Consider the following 15,277-nt stretch of genomic DNA (forward strand, 5'->3'; position numbering starts at 1 on the left):
TACGTACTGATTTAAATAGAAGTACCTACCTATAGACCGTTACAACAGTAGTAAAACGGGGTAGTATGGATAGATTTCAGACGTACTGCATCCGCCATGTTTTATTGTCATGTGACCCGTATGCTCTTTGATCTATGATGTATTTACATCAACCTGTATCTTGGCGACGGTTCAAACGTAATTTATTTACAAGAAATTCATTCATTTGTACTTACATGTAAAAAAACTAACACCCGCTTTAAAGTTTTCCATTACATTCTTTTTATTTTACTGTTGCTTAGCTCCCACTGCATCATGGGATAGCGAGGTGTCCATCTGATGCACACTCACAAATCTGGGCGGAAGCAGTAGACCATCCGGTTATTTCTCGCCTACTATTCTGTGCATACTCAGGTTTCAGACATACTACTCACGACTCGTATTTATTTTGCCTACTATATAGTATAGAAGTTGGTGATTTCGGAGGCACGGATAGTCATACCCCAAACTCACCCCATTGGTTGAGCCAGTGTTCCAGGATGCTTAAACAGACATAGCCATTTTTTTCCTTTTTTCATGAAGTATGAATGGTCTCTGCATTAAATGTTATTTTTAGCTTTTTGAACTTCACCAAGTGGAACGATGCATGGCTTTCAGCTTAGCAGACCTTTTTCTTTCAGCTGAACAGGTAGTTCAGAACGCCACAGCACAGCCTTTCTGTCACATCACACATATGATGTCACATCCGCCCTGACAGACACCAGTGATAGGGCTGCATTTGTTAGACTGCTCACCCAGCAAATTCTCTGCTTGAGCGAGTCTGATTTCTCCTCCACATGAGCTGTGACGAAGCCTCGTCAATCACAAAGCCAAAACTGAAGACGCTCTGTTACATAAGTGCCTAAGCAGATTACACATAAATCCTTTTATTGATTAAACATTCTGCAGTCTGAACAAGAGTAAATGACCACAGTCTGCCCGATAATGTGATCTGTTTCAGGACAAAATTCTGTCTCCCATGCTCATTTTAAATACAGAGAAAACCACCTCATCTTTAGATTGTGAAGGAAATGACAACGTTTCAGATCTTTCACAACTAAATGCACCACACACACATGGACACACACACCTGTTATATAACAAACTATGCATCAGACAGTTTTTCATTTCGATCTGTCCCTGTACAAAGGACAAACAGTTTTGTAATAAGTTTCACATAAATCAGCCACATAAATCATCTTCCTACTCTCACAAATGCACAAAAACGTGGCTTGCACTTCTAATACTCCATTTAGAGGTTTTCTGAAATGGGTTTCAATCAAAGATGTAGATGTAGGTGACATTTTTTCATGAGTAGAACCTACCTCCTGCAGAAAGGGAGTGTTGAGCGACCGTCGCAGAAATTAGACAGGTGGACCCCATAGACTCCCATTATATGAAGCAAAGAGGGCTGCGGATTTACCAAACAATCTTCTTTATGGTTCTACTTAAGAAAAAAACCTACATCTCGGATGGCCTGTGGGTGACTAAATAATTTCCCTTTCATTAAATAAAGACATTAGTATGTTTTGACTTTGGTCGAAGATATGAACTGTGTGTTGACCTAACGCTACAGTACAGTCTAGTACAGCACTCTCTCAAAGGCACAGATGAGACATACCAGTCAAGACTGCTAAAAACCTTCACTGACGTTGTAAAGAGCTCTTTGTAAACAGGCTTTTGTTGATGTCGAGCTGAAGACATTCTCGAATAGGGCTCCCTTCTTTACTTCAGGACAGCCAAAAAACGAAATCAACTCCAAACAATTAAAATCCTCATTTCCTTTGGTTTGGGTGAGACCCTTCAGGGCAAGAAAAAATTACTGTATGCAAATGTAAAAAATTATTTGGGCATGTGCGTGCTGAACAAAATGAAAGCGCAGAAACAGTCGAGTCGTTCTTACAGTATCAAAGACAAATATTTCAAATATTTAAGATTTAAGAGAAATGTTTGGGGTGTTTTTAATAATCTTTAATTTCCTGTTATGTTGACATTTATGTCCTCTGAAAATGTTTGCTATTTTTGGGAATATTATGTATTTATAATGTGCACAAAAATGCATTTCCTGTAAATATGTACTGTTCTCCAAGAGAGAGAGAGAGAGAGAGAGAGAGAGATCAGGACATTCCCTTGTTGACCCTGGGAGCCGGAATTTTTAAAAGTAACAAATAGTTACACAGAATTTACTAGAAAATTTCATGAAATTAAATGTGTACAATGACATAATAACATGTAAGAGCTGTCTGCTTTCACGATAAAGCAGTGATATCAAGATATAGGAAGTAGGTCAAGTGTGCATACTGCATAGTATGCTGGTTTGTGAATTATGCAAAGGTCTGTGTCTAAGGCAGTATTGTTCACCCTGGATCAAACAATACATGGTGTAGTGAAATGGTTTTTACAACTGTCCTGAAAGAATTAAAAGAATGGAATTACCAGTAGACAAAAAAGAAAAGAAAAAAATAATAGAATAACATGCAATGATAAAATAGAACATTTATAAAATATTTATCAAAATAATTGGGAATATGGCGGAAGCTACAGTGGGATTTGTAGTAGAATGTCATCCTGTTATGTGAACAAAAAACTGAAGCCAAAGAAATTCTCTCTTTAATGTTTAATATTTTCAAAGGTGATTGTTTTTTGGATCTGTGCTGTTCTGTGATTTTATGCGATTTATATTTATAATAATAAAATTAAGAATTTCTTTCAGAGCTGTCACCGTGGTGATAATAGCCAAGGAAGACATCTGCTTGGAGACACATCACGAAACACACACGTACCTCACAGCACAAAAAACGCAGAAGCTCACCTAAAAATAACGAATGTTAGAACTGATCATTTAAGATCATTTGACTAAGTCACAATAATATCTACACCATATGTATAATATATATATAGTCAAGGAGTCTAAACATATTCAGGGATCTCTTCGGCTTGATTTGAGCACTTTCTTCTGGAACCAAATGGAAGACATTTGCATTCATGACACAAATGATGGTTGCCAAGTCAATTGTTATTAAATAGTTCGATAAAAACAACATGGAAAGGCTTAGCAACCATTAAGCATCCACATAGCAGTGGCCACTCAGAACACATTAGCATCTCAGTGTAAAGGTCTGGATGGAAAAGGCAACACTTCTTCATAATTTACATACGTTTTTCGACTGAGAACATTTTTGTAAATACGTTTTTCAGGTTCATTTCTCTGTATAGCTTAGGAAAAATAGGTTGCTCAAAAGGATGCCACATTATCTTTCTTTTTCATTACTGATACTTACTGTCAGTCTTCAAAATCAATCTCTAAAAAGTCCAAGTACAATCTATAATGCTTTTTCTCATTGTCTGGGACGGTCGTGATATAGCGTTGTGCTGGGAAGAGTCAGCATCTTTGCATCTCTAGTGTTAAAATGAACACTTGTCAAAACATTCTAATGTCCAAAATGGATTGAAGCATAACTCTGCAGGCGACTCTGTGGACTGTTTAAACAAACATGACCTTATGATTTTGATGTGAGCAAAAGTCAAATATGATAATATCTCAAATGGGTTATTAACGCAGAGCAAGTGAGAGGTAGCTTGAGGTGTTGTTGTTAAGCACACACAAATAATTTGAAATACTTGAGAAAATCATGCAATGACAAGCATTAAGCATTTTCGCAGACATACACTTTATATTAAGTCATTGAACTTTTCATTCAATTTTAGTTGAGCCTTTAGTTGAGTAGAGCCTTTACAGATAGAGCTTCAGGCGAGGCTTATGGGCTTATTGTCGAGTAATTCCTATCTTTGGCTGATGACCAATTGTCAACACCTCCATAAACAGATCTACTTCACTCACTGCGTGTTTTACATTCCACATAATGCACACACGAGACTCAGAATAAGACTATTTTTATATACAGTTTTATAAAACATGCACTTAAAAACCGATAAGCACCATTGGAATATAACGAAAACTAATCATGATGAGATGAGGAATTATTTCTAGCTGTGGCGTGACTGTGTGGGTGAGATTGTGTGTGTGTATTTTTTAAGCGAGTCTATGATGCAGTGTGAATGCGGGGTTGTGTGTGGGTGGGCGGCAGCTGCGGTGGCAAATATGATCCTTCGGAAACGATGGAGAATAAATGAAGATATCAAGACAATTGCAAGGCAGAGCTCTCTCTTCATGCGGTACCTGCGGTTATGATCAGACTTCAGATAGAAATCGCTCGCTTTCCTCAAAGAGAAACTCTCTGATTACTATTAAACAAAAGTCTGACAGCCTCTGCATCTCACTCATCCAGAATAGAAGCCGTGCTGAATTATTGATGATAAACCAGCTACAAGTCATTCAGATGCAGTCGAACTTCTTTAACGCGGCAGAACATTTCTGCAGAGCAGCAGGTCTCTGTCATCACAAGCTGGACGGTGTTTAGTCACATTCAGAGATGACTCAGATACAGAGGGACATATTGAACAAATTTTTTTCCAATTTTGCAATTATTAATAATATTAACAGCTTCCTACGGGCCACATCATAATAATGCACAATAATCGTTCAACCACGATGATCACCAAAATATAATGCACCAAAATATGCAGTTAAATGTGCGAACTCTGACTTCAAGCGGTCAGTGGTTCCTGAAGATGAAGGGGTGTAGGTTGGGATCAACTGTCAGCAAAACGTTGTTTTTAACCAGACACACCTTAAGTCCCTTGCTCAGTCTCCAGTCAGAAACTATAGGGATCGTCTTTTACTCTAAATCGCCCAGAAATAACATCCCGCAGTGAGACATGATCATTTCATGTAATAAAAATATTCAATTAGTCATGGGGAACAGACAACGTAGCAATAATCATTATTGGCACTAGAAAAAATGATTGTTCTCACAGTGAAGATATTATTTGCGATGGGATGTGCTCAGTTGAGGCTGAGAAAGCCAGAGGCACAGCAAACAGCACTGCGGTAATTAAGAATCAACAGGAAATCATCCACACAACAATAACAATCTTTAGATCTTAACAGCAGATGTAATGAGACTGCGCTAGCTCTTCAACTCGACACATGGACAAGAAGATAAAAAACTATATAGAGAAGGGCTTATTGTTTGGAGAACATTTCAAGTTGATCTGTCTACCCAATCACATCTTCCAAATCTGTTTTTTTATAAATACGGTAGGACCTAGTAGTTGGCGTTTCTGACTTAAAAACAATCAAGTGTTCATTTCCAAGTAGGGCTGCCACTGTTCATTTTCTATTTCTAAATACATGCATGTGTATATTTAAGAAAGAAACTGAATAAATCATATAAATGATATATAATATAAATATACAATTTCAAATGCATGTACACATATATACATGTGTGTGTTTATAAATAAACGATCAATATCTTAAATAAATATAGATTTTACTCTGGATGCGTTTAATCACGATTAATCGTTGAACAGCCCTATTTCCAAGTATGAACTGAATATTCACATTAATGCATTTAGCAGACAACAGGTCTCATTCACTAATATACAATATATATATATATTATTTAAAGTATATAACTACTATCCAAAGATGAACATTGACAGATGAAACATTTTGTCATCTTGTCTTAGAGAGAGAGTGAGACACACAAACTGTCTCTATGTAACAGGATCCTGTCACCCTTGCTAAGAACTTGAAATGTATATACAGATACTTAATATACTTTTATTTAATTTATTTTCTTAATCTGTATTTGTGCATGTTTATATTATATTTTCCTGTGCTTTGGCAATGTTTTATCATGCCAATAAAGCTCCTTTGAATCTTGAGAGAGAGAGAGACAGAGAAAGAAAGAGACTGGTGATTTTTGCGTACGTGTGCTTTCGCCTGTTCCTTACTTTTTTCTTATATATAGAATACATTTTTGTACTGAATCATGATTTGTTCTTGGAAATATGCGTATGCAGGTTTCCCGCATTCATTTGTGTGCACGCATGCTTAGTCAAGGAGACCCATTATTCAGTGGTAAATAACGTAGAACGGGACTACACTTCCGGTGCAGTAATAGTAAACACTATTACAGTGTAAATCAATACAACCCAAATAAAATCCATGTTGATATTATGTCAAATATTCAATTTCTCCGCCCACTCGGCCTTCATGATGTCATCATAAAAGTAAAGTAATTGTACAATCTTTAAGTATTCACAATTTCAGAGGTTTCTATCATTCTCTCACCATCTGTATGGGTTTCTTCTGCAGGTCCCTCTCTGTCACCAGTCTTTCTTGGTCAGTGACGTACAGACCCTTCTGAGCAAGAGCTTGTATGACGGCATCATGATCCAGCAGAGGTTTGGCGGCGTCACTCTTTAGGATCAGGCTTCCTGCTCTGCAGTACAGCTCGGCAGACAGCAGCAGGCCCGCCACCGGAGGTTTTAGGTGCTCCTGTTCATACTGGTCCTTGTAGAAGGGCTCGCTAAGCTCTTCTGGAACACCGTCTGCAAGACCATAAATGAAACTAGATCAACATGTACATTTATACAGAGACATGCACCGTGTCCATCTTGGCTGTGATTGTCACTTTTTTACTAAAATATCTATTTAGACTGTACATCTCATAGGAAACAGTATATTATGATATATATTGTCTAAAGATGCACGATACAAAAATTCTCGACCAATACCGATAACCGATAATTTAAATTGATATCTGCCAAAACTGTCAAATACTATTTGAATGTTATTAATTCATATAATGACTATAAAAATTAAACATCCAACTGGTGATGTTTCTTAACATTTCTATATACAGAGCACAAATTCATTACATTTTCCTGATTGGCATGATATATCGGCCCTGATCAACGGCTGTTGTTGAACTATCAGCCAATAGCATGAAAAATTGCTCTTCAACCCTTTTGCCATGACTTACAGAAATGCATTTTGACAAATTATTAGACAATTCGTTTAAAAGTGGGAAAATGTTATGTGGATGTCATATGCTGGTCATAAAACGTCAATTTTTGCTTTCTACGCATTTTTGGACACCTTCACGCTGTTATATCACAGCGGAAACATGGAGCAGCCATGTTTTTATTCCGAATTTTGAAGATCAAAGCTTTTTCGAATCCGTGAACCGCTAAATATAAAACTCAGTGTTTCTCCACGCAGGCTCTCTCTCTCTCGCTGGAAAAGATGAAGGCCAGAGAAAATCCCTTAAAGGAAGTGGCTCTGTGTCTACCATACATCTAGAATATCAAAACCACCATCAATATGAGGGATTTCCATGTGGATGTTTCAACAACACAGATGGGTTCATGGATCGGCTGAACGAGGTCACAGTATACATGGTCAGCGAACATGTTGAGCAATTCATTGAGATGGCAAGAACTATTCAACTACATATTTTGTATATTTTAATTTTAACATGAACGATGAATGTGCAAATGAAGCATATAGTGTATAACTATGTTTTAGGTTTTAAAAGTGGCAGCTAAACAATCAAACGTCACCCCGATGCTATGAGAGCCAGGTGTTGACATCTAAGGAAAAATATGACTGTCGAGACGACTGTGGTTGCCATAGCAACAATAGGGAGGTTGATCGATTCCCCTCCTGTATGTATCTGCCCAGGAGCTCCTCACAAGCCTCATCCAACAGAGAAAAGACACAGGAGAGAGAAAGAGAGAGTGGAACTACACACGTGTTACATTTGAGCATCTTCATTCACAATTGAATCACATTTCAAAGGGCGAGTAGCTAAAACAGTAAACCTAGGAAATACACAATGCTAGACCCCTTATGAGATTTAATATATAAGATTGATTTCCAAGCCTTGTTTCACAATTACTTTCAACCAACTTACAAGGTCATGGGTGTATGAAGTCTCTCACCCTTTTTTATTGCTACATAGTTGTTAAGTCAACAGTCGTGTTATAACTGCATAGTTGTTTGCTTGTACAAATTGTGTTTAAAATAAATGTCATGTGCATAATTTGATATAGTACTTATTTTATTTACACATGTAAAAACTATATATTTTAAAGTGAGTCTTAAGTGTCATAATACTTGTCTTTATTTAAATTTTTTTACTCAAATGTGAGCCGGCACATTTAACTTCCTTCAGAAGTCAGGAATTAAACAAGCGTAACATTCAACTACTAAAACCAAATTTTTCTTTTAAAGGGATAGGTTCTCAAAAAATATATATCTGCCTTTGTGTTTAGCAGAGCAAAGAAATGTGTACAGGCTTGGAACAGTCTGAGGGCGAGTAAATGATGACAGAATTTCTATTTTTGGGTAAACTATCCCTTTAAGGGCTCCAAGCAAATACACACACCTCACATCGGCAATGGGTGGTGCCTAATACATTTGTTTAACATTAACATTTACGCATTTGGCAGACGCTTTTATCCAAAGCGACCTTCTTTGCATTATCCTATACATTTGTTTCTTGGCACCACGCTCTTACCACCGAGCTACAGGAAAGCAAAAAAGTTCTAGATGTAAAAATCAGCATTTCTAGATGTAGGGCGTCCATTCCAGTCCAGTTGAATTGCAACAAAATCAAATAAAAAATTGCAACAAAATTTTTGAATCAAAAATTCAAAAGGAATCAGTCACCCAATAGCAACGTGAAAGACTGACAGCATGACGAGATCAAAATCAAGATTATCACATAAAAAATATTTTTGATTTTTTTTTTTAAATACATATAGAAATATTACAGTTGTATTGATTAAAAGTGAATATGAACGTGTATTCATTGCAGTATTTGAGGTCTGAGCAAAAAGCAGAGCATCTTTTGAGATGTTTTTTTTGAGAAATTTTATTTTCTGCAAATAAATGCAAATAGAAACAATATTTTTATTTGAAATTTGGTAAGTAAAATCATAAAATCAGAACTGTGAAATGGTTTCTAAATTACTCCCACGGCTGTTGATATGTATCTGTTACATACATACATAACTACATGTACTGTATGCTGTATGTAAACACTGTATATTGTATTGAATAGGCTTGGATTAGATTTTGATAAACCACTGAGCTATGAAAGAAGAATGCTTTCCAAAGATGGTCTGAGCGAGAACACATACAGCGTAAGCCTTTAAATGCTTTGTGTCTGTCCACTTCATTATCTCCAGCCCAAGTGACTAAAATGGACTCAAAAGAGAAGCTTTCATGTACTTAACTGACCACTCAATTCATTCGCTCCTTGTTTATGTCGTTGTACTGGTCTGATGACAACAATCCATCCAAATATACACTTAACTTAAAAATCATTTAATAAATAATAACAAATGAGAAGAATGGTTACTATGTTGCTTTGAAATCTTAATTTAACCAACACTCACATAACATTTTGTATTGTCATCTGTCCTAAGGTTATGCCACAGAACACGACAGCAATGGGCCAATATCACCCTGAAGGCCCATCACACCCTACCGAACATTAGCATATTCTTACCCTGAAGTTCAGCTACTGAAGGTCACTTTAAATCAAAGATTGTACACACCAACCACGCTGATAGCCAGACCGAGCGTTTTCATATGTGTTGCATCTGGGCCTGAAGACGAGTCTGTGCATTTTAATGAAAGGCCCTGAAGGCAACCAGATGGCCTGTGGTCAGATCAGTTAACCAATCACAATGGCCCTACACTGCTACGCCGAACCTCAAAAGAGACAACAGCCAAACACTGAAGTCCATCTGTTTTATCATCAGTGTGAAGTAAAAAAACATTTCTGATAGGATTGTGTGTTTATTTAATGTGATTTTCAGGTTCCTATCCATTCATCACAAGTGATTACTGATCTTAAAGTGTTTATAAGTGCTAAACATACAGTACATTCCAGCATTTGATCTGATGAGTGTGGTTGCAATTTATTCTGGTTTCCCCACATGCCACAGGCAACTAGAGATATGATGATCACAAACTAGATTGTAATTGATCTCCTTCATGGAGTGTAAAAACAGTCCTAGGAACATACTGATAAATGTATACAAAGTATGCACGGTACAGAGTTGTGTATATTTAAAGTATGTGGGTTTCAATATGCACAGTATAGGCTTAACAAGTGACTGCAAAGTATTACATGCTATGAGCTGTCCTGTCTAAATTAAGACATGATTCATTGTTACGTTACGCACCAATGTATAAATAAAACCTTTTAAACTCTATGACTTACATAATTCTAGATTTTTTAGAAATATATTAATAAATAAAATTCTATTGCTTAAATTCTATTCATAGCAAGAGTTCCATTATGACATATTCATCTTAAAATGGTCAATACACCTTACAGTTTGTTTATTGCATTTTGTAAAATTATTTTATTGAATTTAAAGTTATACATTACACACATTATATAAAATGCAATACATTAAATCAAGAGACAAAGATGATGGCAAGAGAAAGACGCCACCTACCTGTACCAAAGGCTTTTGCCACGAGCCATGTGAGACTGGCTCTCGTTTTAGCTTTGTTAAAATCATAATGATCAAATGACTTGATGGCAGGAACAATAAAAGTCTTTTTTGGATCCGTGGAGTCGGTCAGATCTCCCATATTCACAGCGGAAGAATCACATCCAGTCCTTACGCCTAAACGATGACATCTCTCCGAAGGAATTCAATGCATAAAATCTGGAGTTTTTGTTTTTTTAAATCAGTTTTGAGGGATATTTTAACACACATATGCCAGATCACTCTTCAAAGGCTCGGTTGCGTTAAACAACGTCTTATTTTGACATCGATTCCGACCCGATCCGATCATACAGTGGGGTTCTGCCCGTATTCATCCTGGTACCCCATTTGATTCGTACCGTTTTCTGCTTAAGAGCCCCACAAGTCGGGATTCAGAAGAGGCGGATGAAGTTTTCTTATTTAAAAAGTCTTTGTCCTCCTTACGATCTCGCCATGTTCTTCCCACATATTCCCATCTAGATATTAACGGTTATTCTCCCTCCTCTATTCATCCAGCGCTCTGCGGTCACCCTGCAGTACTGTGTAGAAGTAAATGATCTGCGCATGCGCGCTCCGCCCAACAAACGCCAACAATCGAAAACTGGGCAAAAATAGAGATATGGTGGAAATTAGACATGGGAAAATTTCAATAGCTTCATAAACATGATTCTTTCTGACTTTTAGATTTTACTCAATATTTGCTCAAGATTTTCATGTTTATTTGATCCTATTGAGAACAATGTAAATGTAAACCATATATATATATATATATATATATATATATATATATATATATATATATATATATATATATATATATATATATATATATATATATATATAAATACTGGGGCTACTAAAAAGACAATACCATTAACAAATATCTTCCATCTGTGCATGTAGGCCTACGGTTAAACCAAGCAAACACTAAATCTAAAAAAATTATAATTAGTAATTGGGTTTTTTCTTAATAAATAAAAACTCTCTAACATACAGTTTTACACACACAAAATGAATTATAACAATGAAAATAATGCTATTTTATGGTATGAACATTTCACGGTCGTTTAGTCAATGGATGCTTAAAAACTACAACTCCCAGCATCAAACCGTGCGTGATGTCACACCTGTGCGACTGTTATGAAGCGACAGATGGCGATATATCCATTACATTAAATAGCATATGTCGTCCACGTTTTCCTTTGTAATTAAGTTGTGTATCTATCGAATAACTGTTGTGTGATGAGGGCGGGCAGAAGATGTTTATGCCAAGATCTCTGAAGCTCAAAAGAGCCACCGAGTCCCCTCAGCACAACCCCAAAAGGAGCAAAGCGATATCCGAAGACGCTGGTTCCGCTTCTCAATCGGATACCACATCTCCGATCTCCGATTTGAAATGTCTTCCAGATGCGACTGTAAATAAACCGGAGGACTTGAACTTGGAGACTTCAATATCACAAACGGGCGAGAGTGAAACAGAGGAGGAACCGAAGCAGAACGAGACTGAGGAATATGAGGAAGAAGAGGAACCTGTAAAGTCTTTCAAAAAGAACCAGAGATGGCCCGAGCCCGGAGAACCTGTCTGCGTGATGTGCGGTCGATACGGAGAATACATCTGCGACAAAACAGACAACGATGTCTGTAGTCTAGAATGTAAAGCCAGTCATTTGGCCAAAACCTGCATGGACTTTGGAGAGAATGTTTTTTATAAAGATCCACGGTGGGGTTCTGATATCTCACATGCATCAGATACCCAAGATCTGGGTTACTCACACAAGGAGGACTCTTTCATATCTGAACTGACAGAGGAACAGGTTGGGCGAGTCAAAACAGAGTTGGCAATTGTGACTCGAGGCCGTGAGGTCTGTAGACCCATTTTAGAGTTTGAGCACTGTAACTTTCCCACAGTCCTAAGGGACAATCTTAAGAAAGCTGGATATGAAGCTCCCACTCCCATCCAGATGCAGATGATTCCTGTTGGTTTAACTGGGAGAGATGTTATTGCTACTGCTGATACTGGGTCTGGGAAGACAATTGCCTTCCTTCTTCCATTGGTGGTCCGTGCCCTGGAGGTAAATATTACATCTGATTGTTGTTTCAGGTAGGGACTAATCGACAATAAGCAATAAGGCAAATGTCAGTCATCCGGGCTTTGCTTCTTTTTTGTCTAATTGACTTTGTAACAGCTGTTACTCTACATATGGTGTACTCTCTTCTGCACTATAATGAGTAATTCATAAGCAGATCTATGTTTGGCGCTTCTGTACTCTCAGTGCACTTCCTCTGAAAAGTTCACAACTAGAATGGTTAGTTTAGATAAATGCTGATGAATTTTGTATTTGACAAGCGTAGTCGAATACACTCAATTGATAGCTAAAATACAGAGTTATATTTCCATTGCAATTACAAACAAATAAAGTCAAGGGTATTCTTTACTAATCCTTTAAAAATACTAATCGTTAAGTCAATTTTAGTTTTGATTTTTATTTCTATTAAAATAATATTATTATATATAAATCAAACAGTTAGCATATAAGTAATGGCAAACATAAAATAATGAAAAAAGGAATTATATATGCATTATAACGTATAGTCTAATTACGATATATATATATATATATATATATATATATATAGTTATGTTAATTATAAAAAATTATTCAATAGATATTTTCAAAAATGTATTCAAATAAATAATATAAAAATACTTGATAAATGATTAAATTGATTTTTTTTTAATAATTCAAATACACGATGACACAATCTAAAATGCTTCAAATGTCACACCTCATTTTGTCTGAATTTTTATTTCTATCCAGAGTCAAACTGTTGCTCCATCTAGCCCCACGTGTGTTATCCTGACTCCGACCAGAGAGCTGGCCATCCAGATAGAGAAACAGACAAAAGAGCTGATAATGGGTCTGCCAAACATGAGAACTTCTCTTCTAGTGGGTGGGATGCCATTACCCCCTCAACTCCATCGACTTAAGCATAAGATCAAGGTACCTTGCTTAGGGTAAATTTGTTACCACAACACCTTGTTTCAAATCTCATGTCTGTGGTTACAAATGCTACTTATGTCGACTTTAGATTGTAATAGCCACTCCAGGACGCCTTCTCGAAATCTTGAAACAGAAAGCTGTACGGCTAGAAGATGCCAGAGCTGTTGTGGTTGATGAGGTAACCTCATATTTTGTGTCTTAACAGTTGTCTAGTTTGTTTCTGATGATAACCTGGAAAAATTATGAATGTACTTCTAAAAAACTTACCAGGCAGATACCATGCTGAAGATGGGCTTCCAGCAACAGGTTCTTGAGATTTTGGAGCACATCCCTGAAGAGCATCAGACTTTGTTGACGTCAGCCACCATTCCAACAGGAACTGAAGAGCTAGCAGCTCGTCTCACACGTGACCCTGTGAGCATCACCATCGGCCAGAAGAACCAGCCCTGCTCCAACGTCCGACAGATAGTTCTCTGGGTGGAGGAGCCATCAAAGAAAAAGAAACTCTTTGAGATTTTAAATGTGAGTGAAGCTTCGCGTACATTTAACATATTTAAGTGCAGTTTGCTTCATGACTGATGCAACTTTTCATTTCAGCTAATGTTACCAACTAATATCTGAAGTATTTTATGAATCAGCATGTGTGCATATCAAAACAACCATCCCTAACATTGTTCTAATTGATATAAACTTTTACAAATTAACAGCAGAATAATATTGAACTGATGTTTTTTGTGTACTCAAAGGACGGTAAGCTCTATCAGCCACCGGTTGTCGTATTTGTGGACTGTAAACTGGGGGCCGATCTGTTGTGTGAAGCTGTGCAGAAGGTTATGGGATTAAACACGATCGCTATACACTCTGACAAGACACAGTGGGAACGCAATAAAATTGTTAAGGTAACACAACAAATTCATTGTGTTATACAGTCAAAAGTCTGTAGCACTGATTATTCAGTTCATGTCATGTTCATACGTTCTGACTTATCATACGTTTATATTGTTATTTTTTTTTTATTAACAAACATATTTTGTTCTGTATTGCTATCATGCCTAGGGTCTTCTGGATGGGCAGTATGAAGTGGTCGTTAGCACCGGTATTCTCGGCAGAGGGCTCGACCTGGTCAACGTTAAACTGGTAGTTAACTTTGACATGCCGGCAAACATGGACGAATACGTTCATCAGGTATGAAGAGTATTGCAAATTATTAATGTGTATCAATAATGACGACAATAATAACAGAATGCGTTCATTTTAGATCGGTCGAGCGGGTAGACTAGGCCACAGAGGCACAGCCATCACCTTCATGAACAACAACAACAAGCGTTTGTTTCTGGATATTGTAGACAGAGTAAAACCCACTGGCTCCATACTGCCCCCGCAACTCCTCAATTCCCCCCATCTGCATGAACAAATGAGGAGAGCCAAACAGAAGCGTAAACACAGAGATGATGTCGTCGTAACCAAGAGCAACCTCATTGACATCATCAGGAGACATGAAAGAAGTTCAGCGAAGAAATAAAATATGTATTAGTGTGATTTTGTTTTCTCATTTGTATTTTCAATAAATGTTACTTATGAATACAACATTTGTCATGTTTTGATCAAAATCATAAGATGAATATGAGAAACTATAAAAAATTAGATTTTAAAATGTGATTATTATTGTAAATTGTAATTCTCATTATTCAAATGTCTAAGAATCTTTTGCTTCTAATTGCAATCATTTTGAGATATTCTTAGATTCACACTAATGTAATGATGGTATTTGTAAAACCACAGAAACAAAGAAAGTAGCCTACAGAGGTGTCACTACTATAACCACAGTT

The 15,277-nt window shown here is 36.9% G+C and overlaps 2 protein-coding genes across 2 annotated transcripts in view; one reads left to right on the forward strand and one right to left on the reverse strand.

The window, feature by feature from the left end:
• camsap2a (calmodulin regulated spectrin-associated protein family, member 2a) overlaps nucleotides 1-10,549 on the reverse strand; it is a gene marked incomplete at its 5' end in the record, with an annotated part of 30,496 nt that extends 19,947 nt beyond the window's left edge. The window contains 2 exons of the mRNA XM_079471757.1: nucleotides 6,221-6,480; nucleotides 10,411-10,549. Of these exons, the coding sequence (XP_079327883.1) occupies nucleotides 6,221-6,480; nucleotides 10,411-10,549 (399 nt within the window). The remainder of the gene's footprint in view (nucleotides 1-6,220; nucleotides 6,481-10,410) is intronic.
• Nucleotides 10,550-11,557: 1,008 nt separating this feature from the next.
• ddx59 (DEAD (Asp-Glu-Ala-Asp) box polypeptide 59) lies at nucleotides 11,558-15,033 on the forward strand. The gene is made up of 7 exons (XM_079471758.1): nucleotides 11,558-12,518; nucleotides 13,266-13,448; nucleotides 13,537-13,626; nucleotides 13,719-13,970; nucleotides 14,195-14,347; nucleotides 14,505-14,633; nucleotides 14,707-15,033. Exons 1-7 carry the CDS (start codon nucleotides 11,706-11,708, stop codon nucleotides 14,968-14,970), a joined length of 1,884 nt encoding a protein of 627 aa, XP_079327884.1. The 5' UTR covers nucleotides 11,558-11,705; the 3' UTR covers nucleotides 14,971-15,033.
• The last annotated feature ends 244 nt before the right edge of the window (nucleotides 15,034-15,277 follow it).

The sequence above is a fragment of the Barbatula barbatula genome, assembly GCF_947034865.1.
Source record: "Barbatula barbatula genome assembly, chromosome: 13".
NCBI lineage: Eukaryota > Metazoa > Chordata > Actinopteri > Cypriniformes > Nemacheilidae > Barbatula > Barbatula barbatula.

What these genes read in the sequence shown, in the direction of transcription:
- ddx59 (XM_079471758.1), top strand. Translation starts at nt 11,706, where the DNA reads ATGTTTATGCCAAGATCTCTGAAGCTCAAAAGAGCCACCGAGTCCCCT. An exon ending in AACGCAATAAAATTGTTAAG is followed by an intron (nt 14,348 to 14,504) that starts GTAACACAACAA and finishes TATCATGCCTAG; the next exon opens with GGTCTTCTGGATGGGCAGTA. An exon ending in TGGACGAATACGTTCATCAG is followed by an intron (nt 14,634 to 14,706) that starts GTATGAAGAGTA and finishes CGTTCATTTTAG; the next exon opens with ATCGGTCGAGCGGGTAGACT.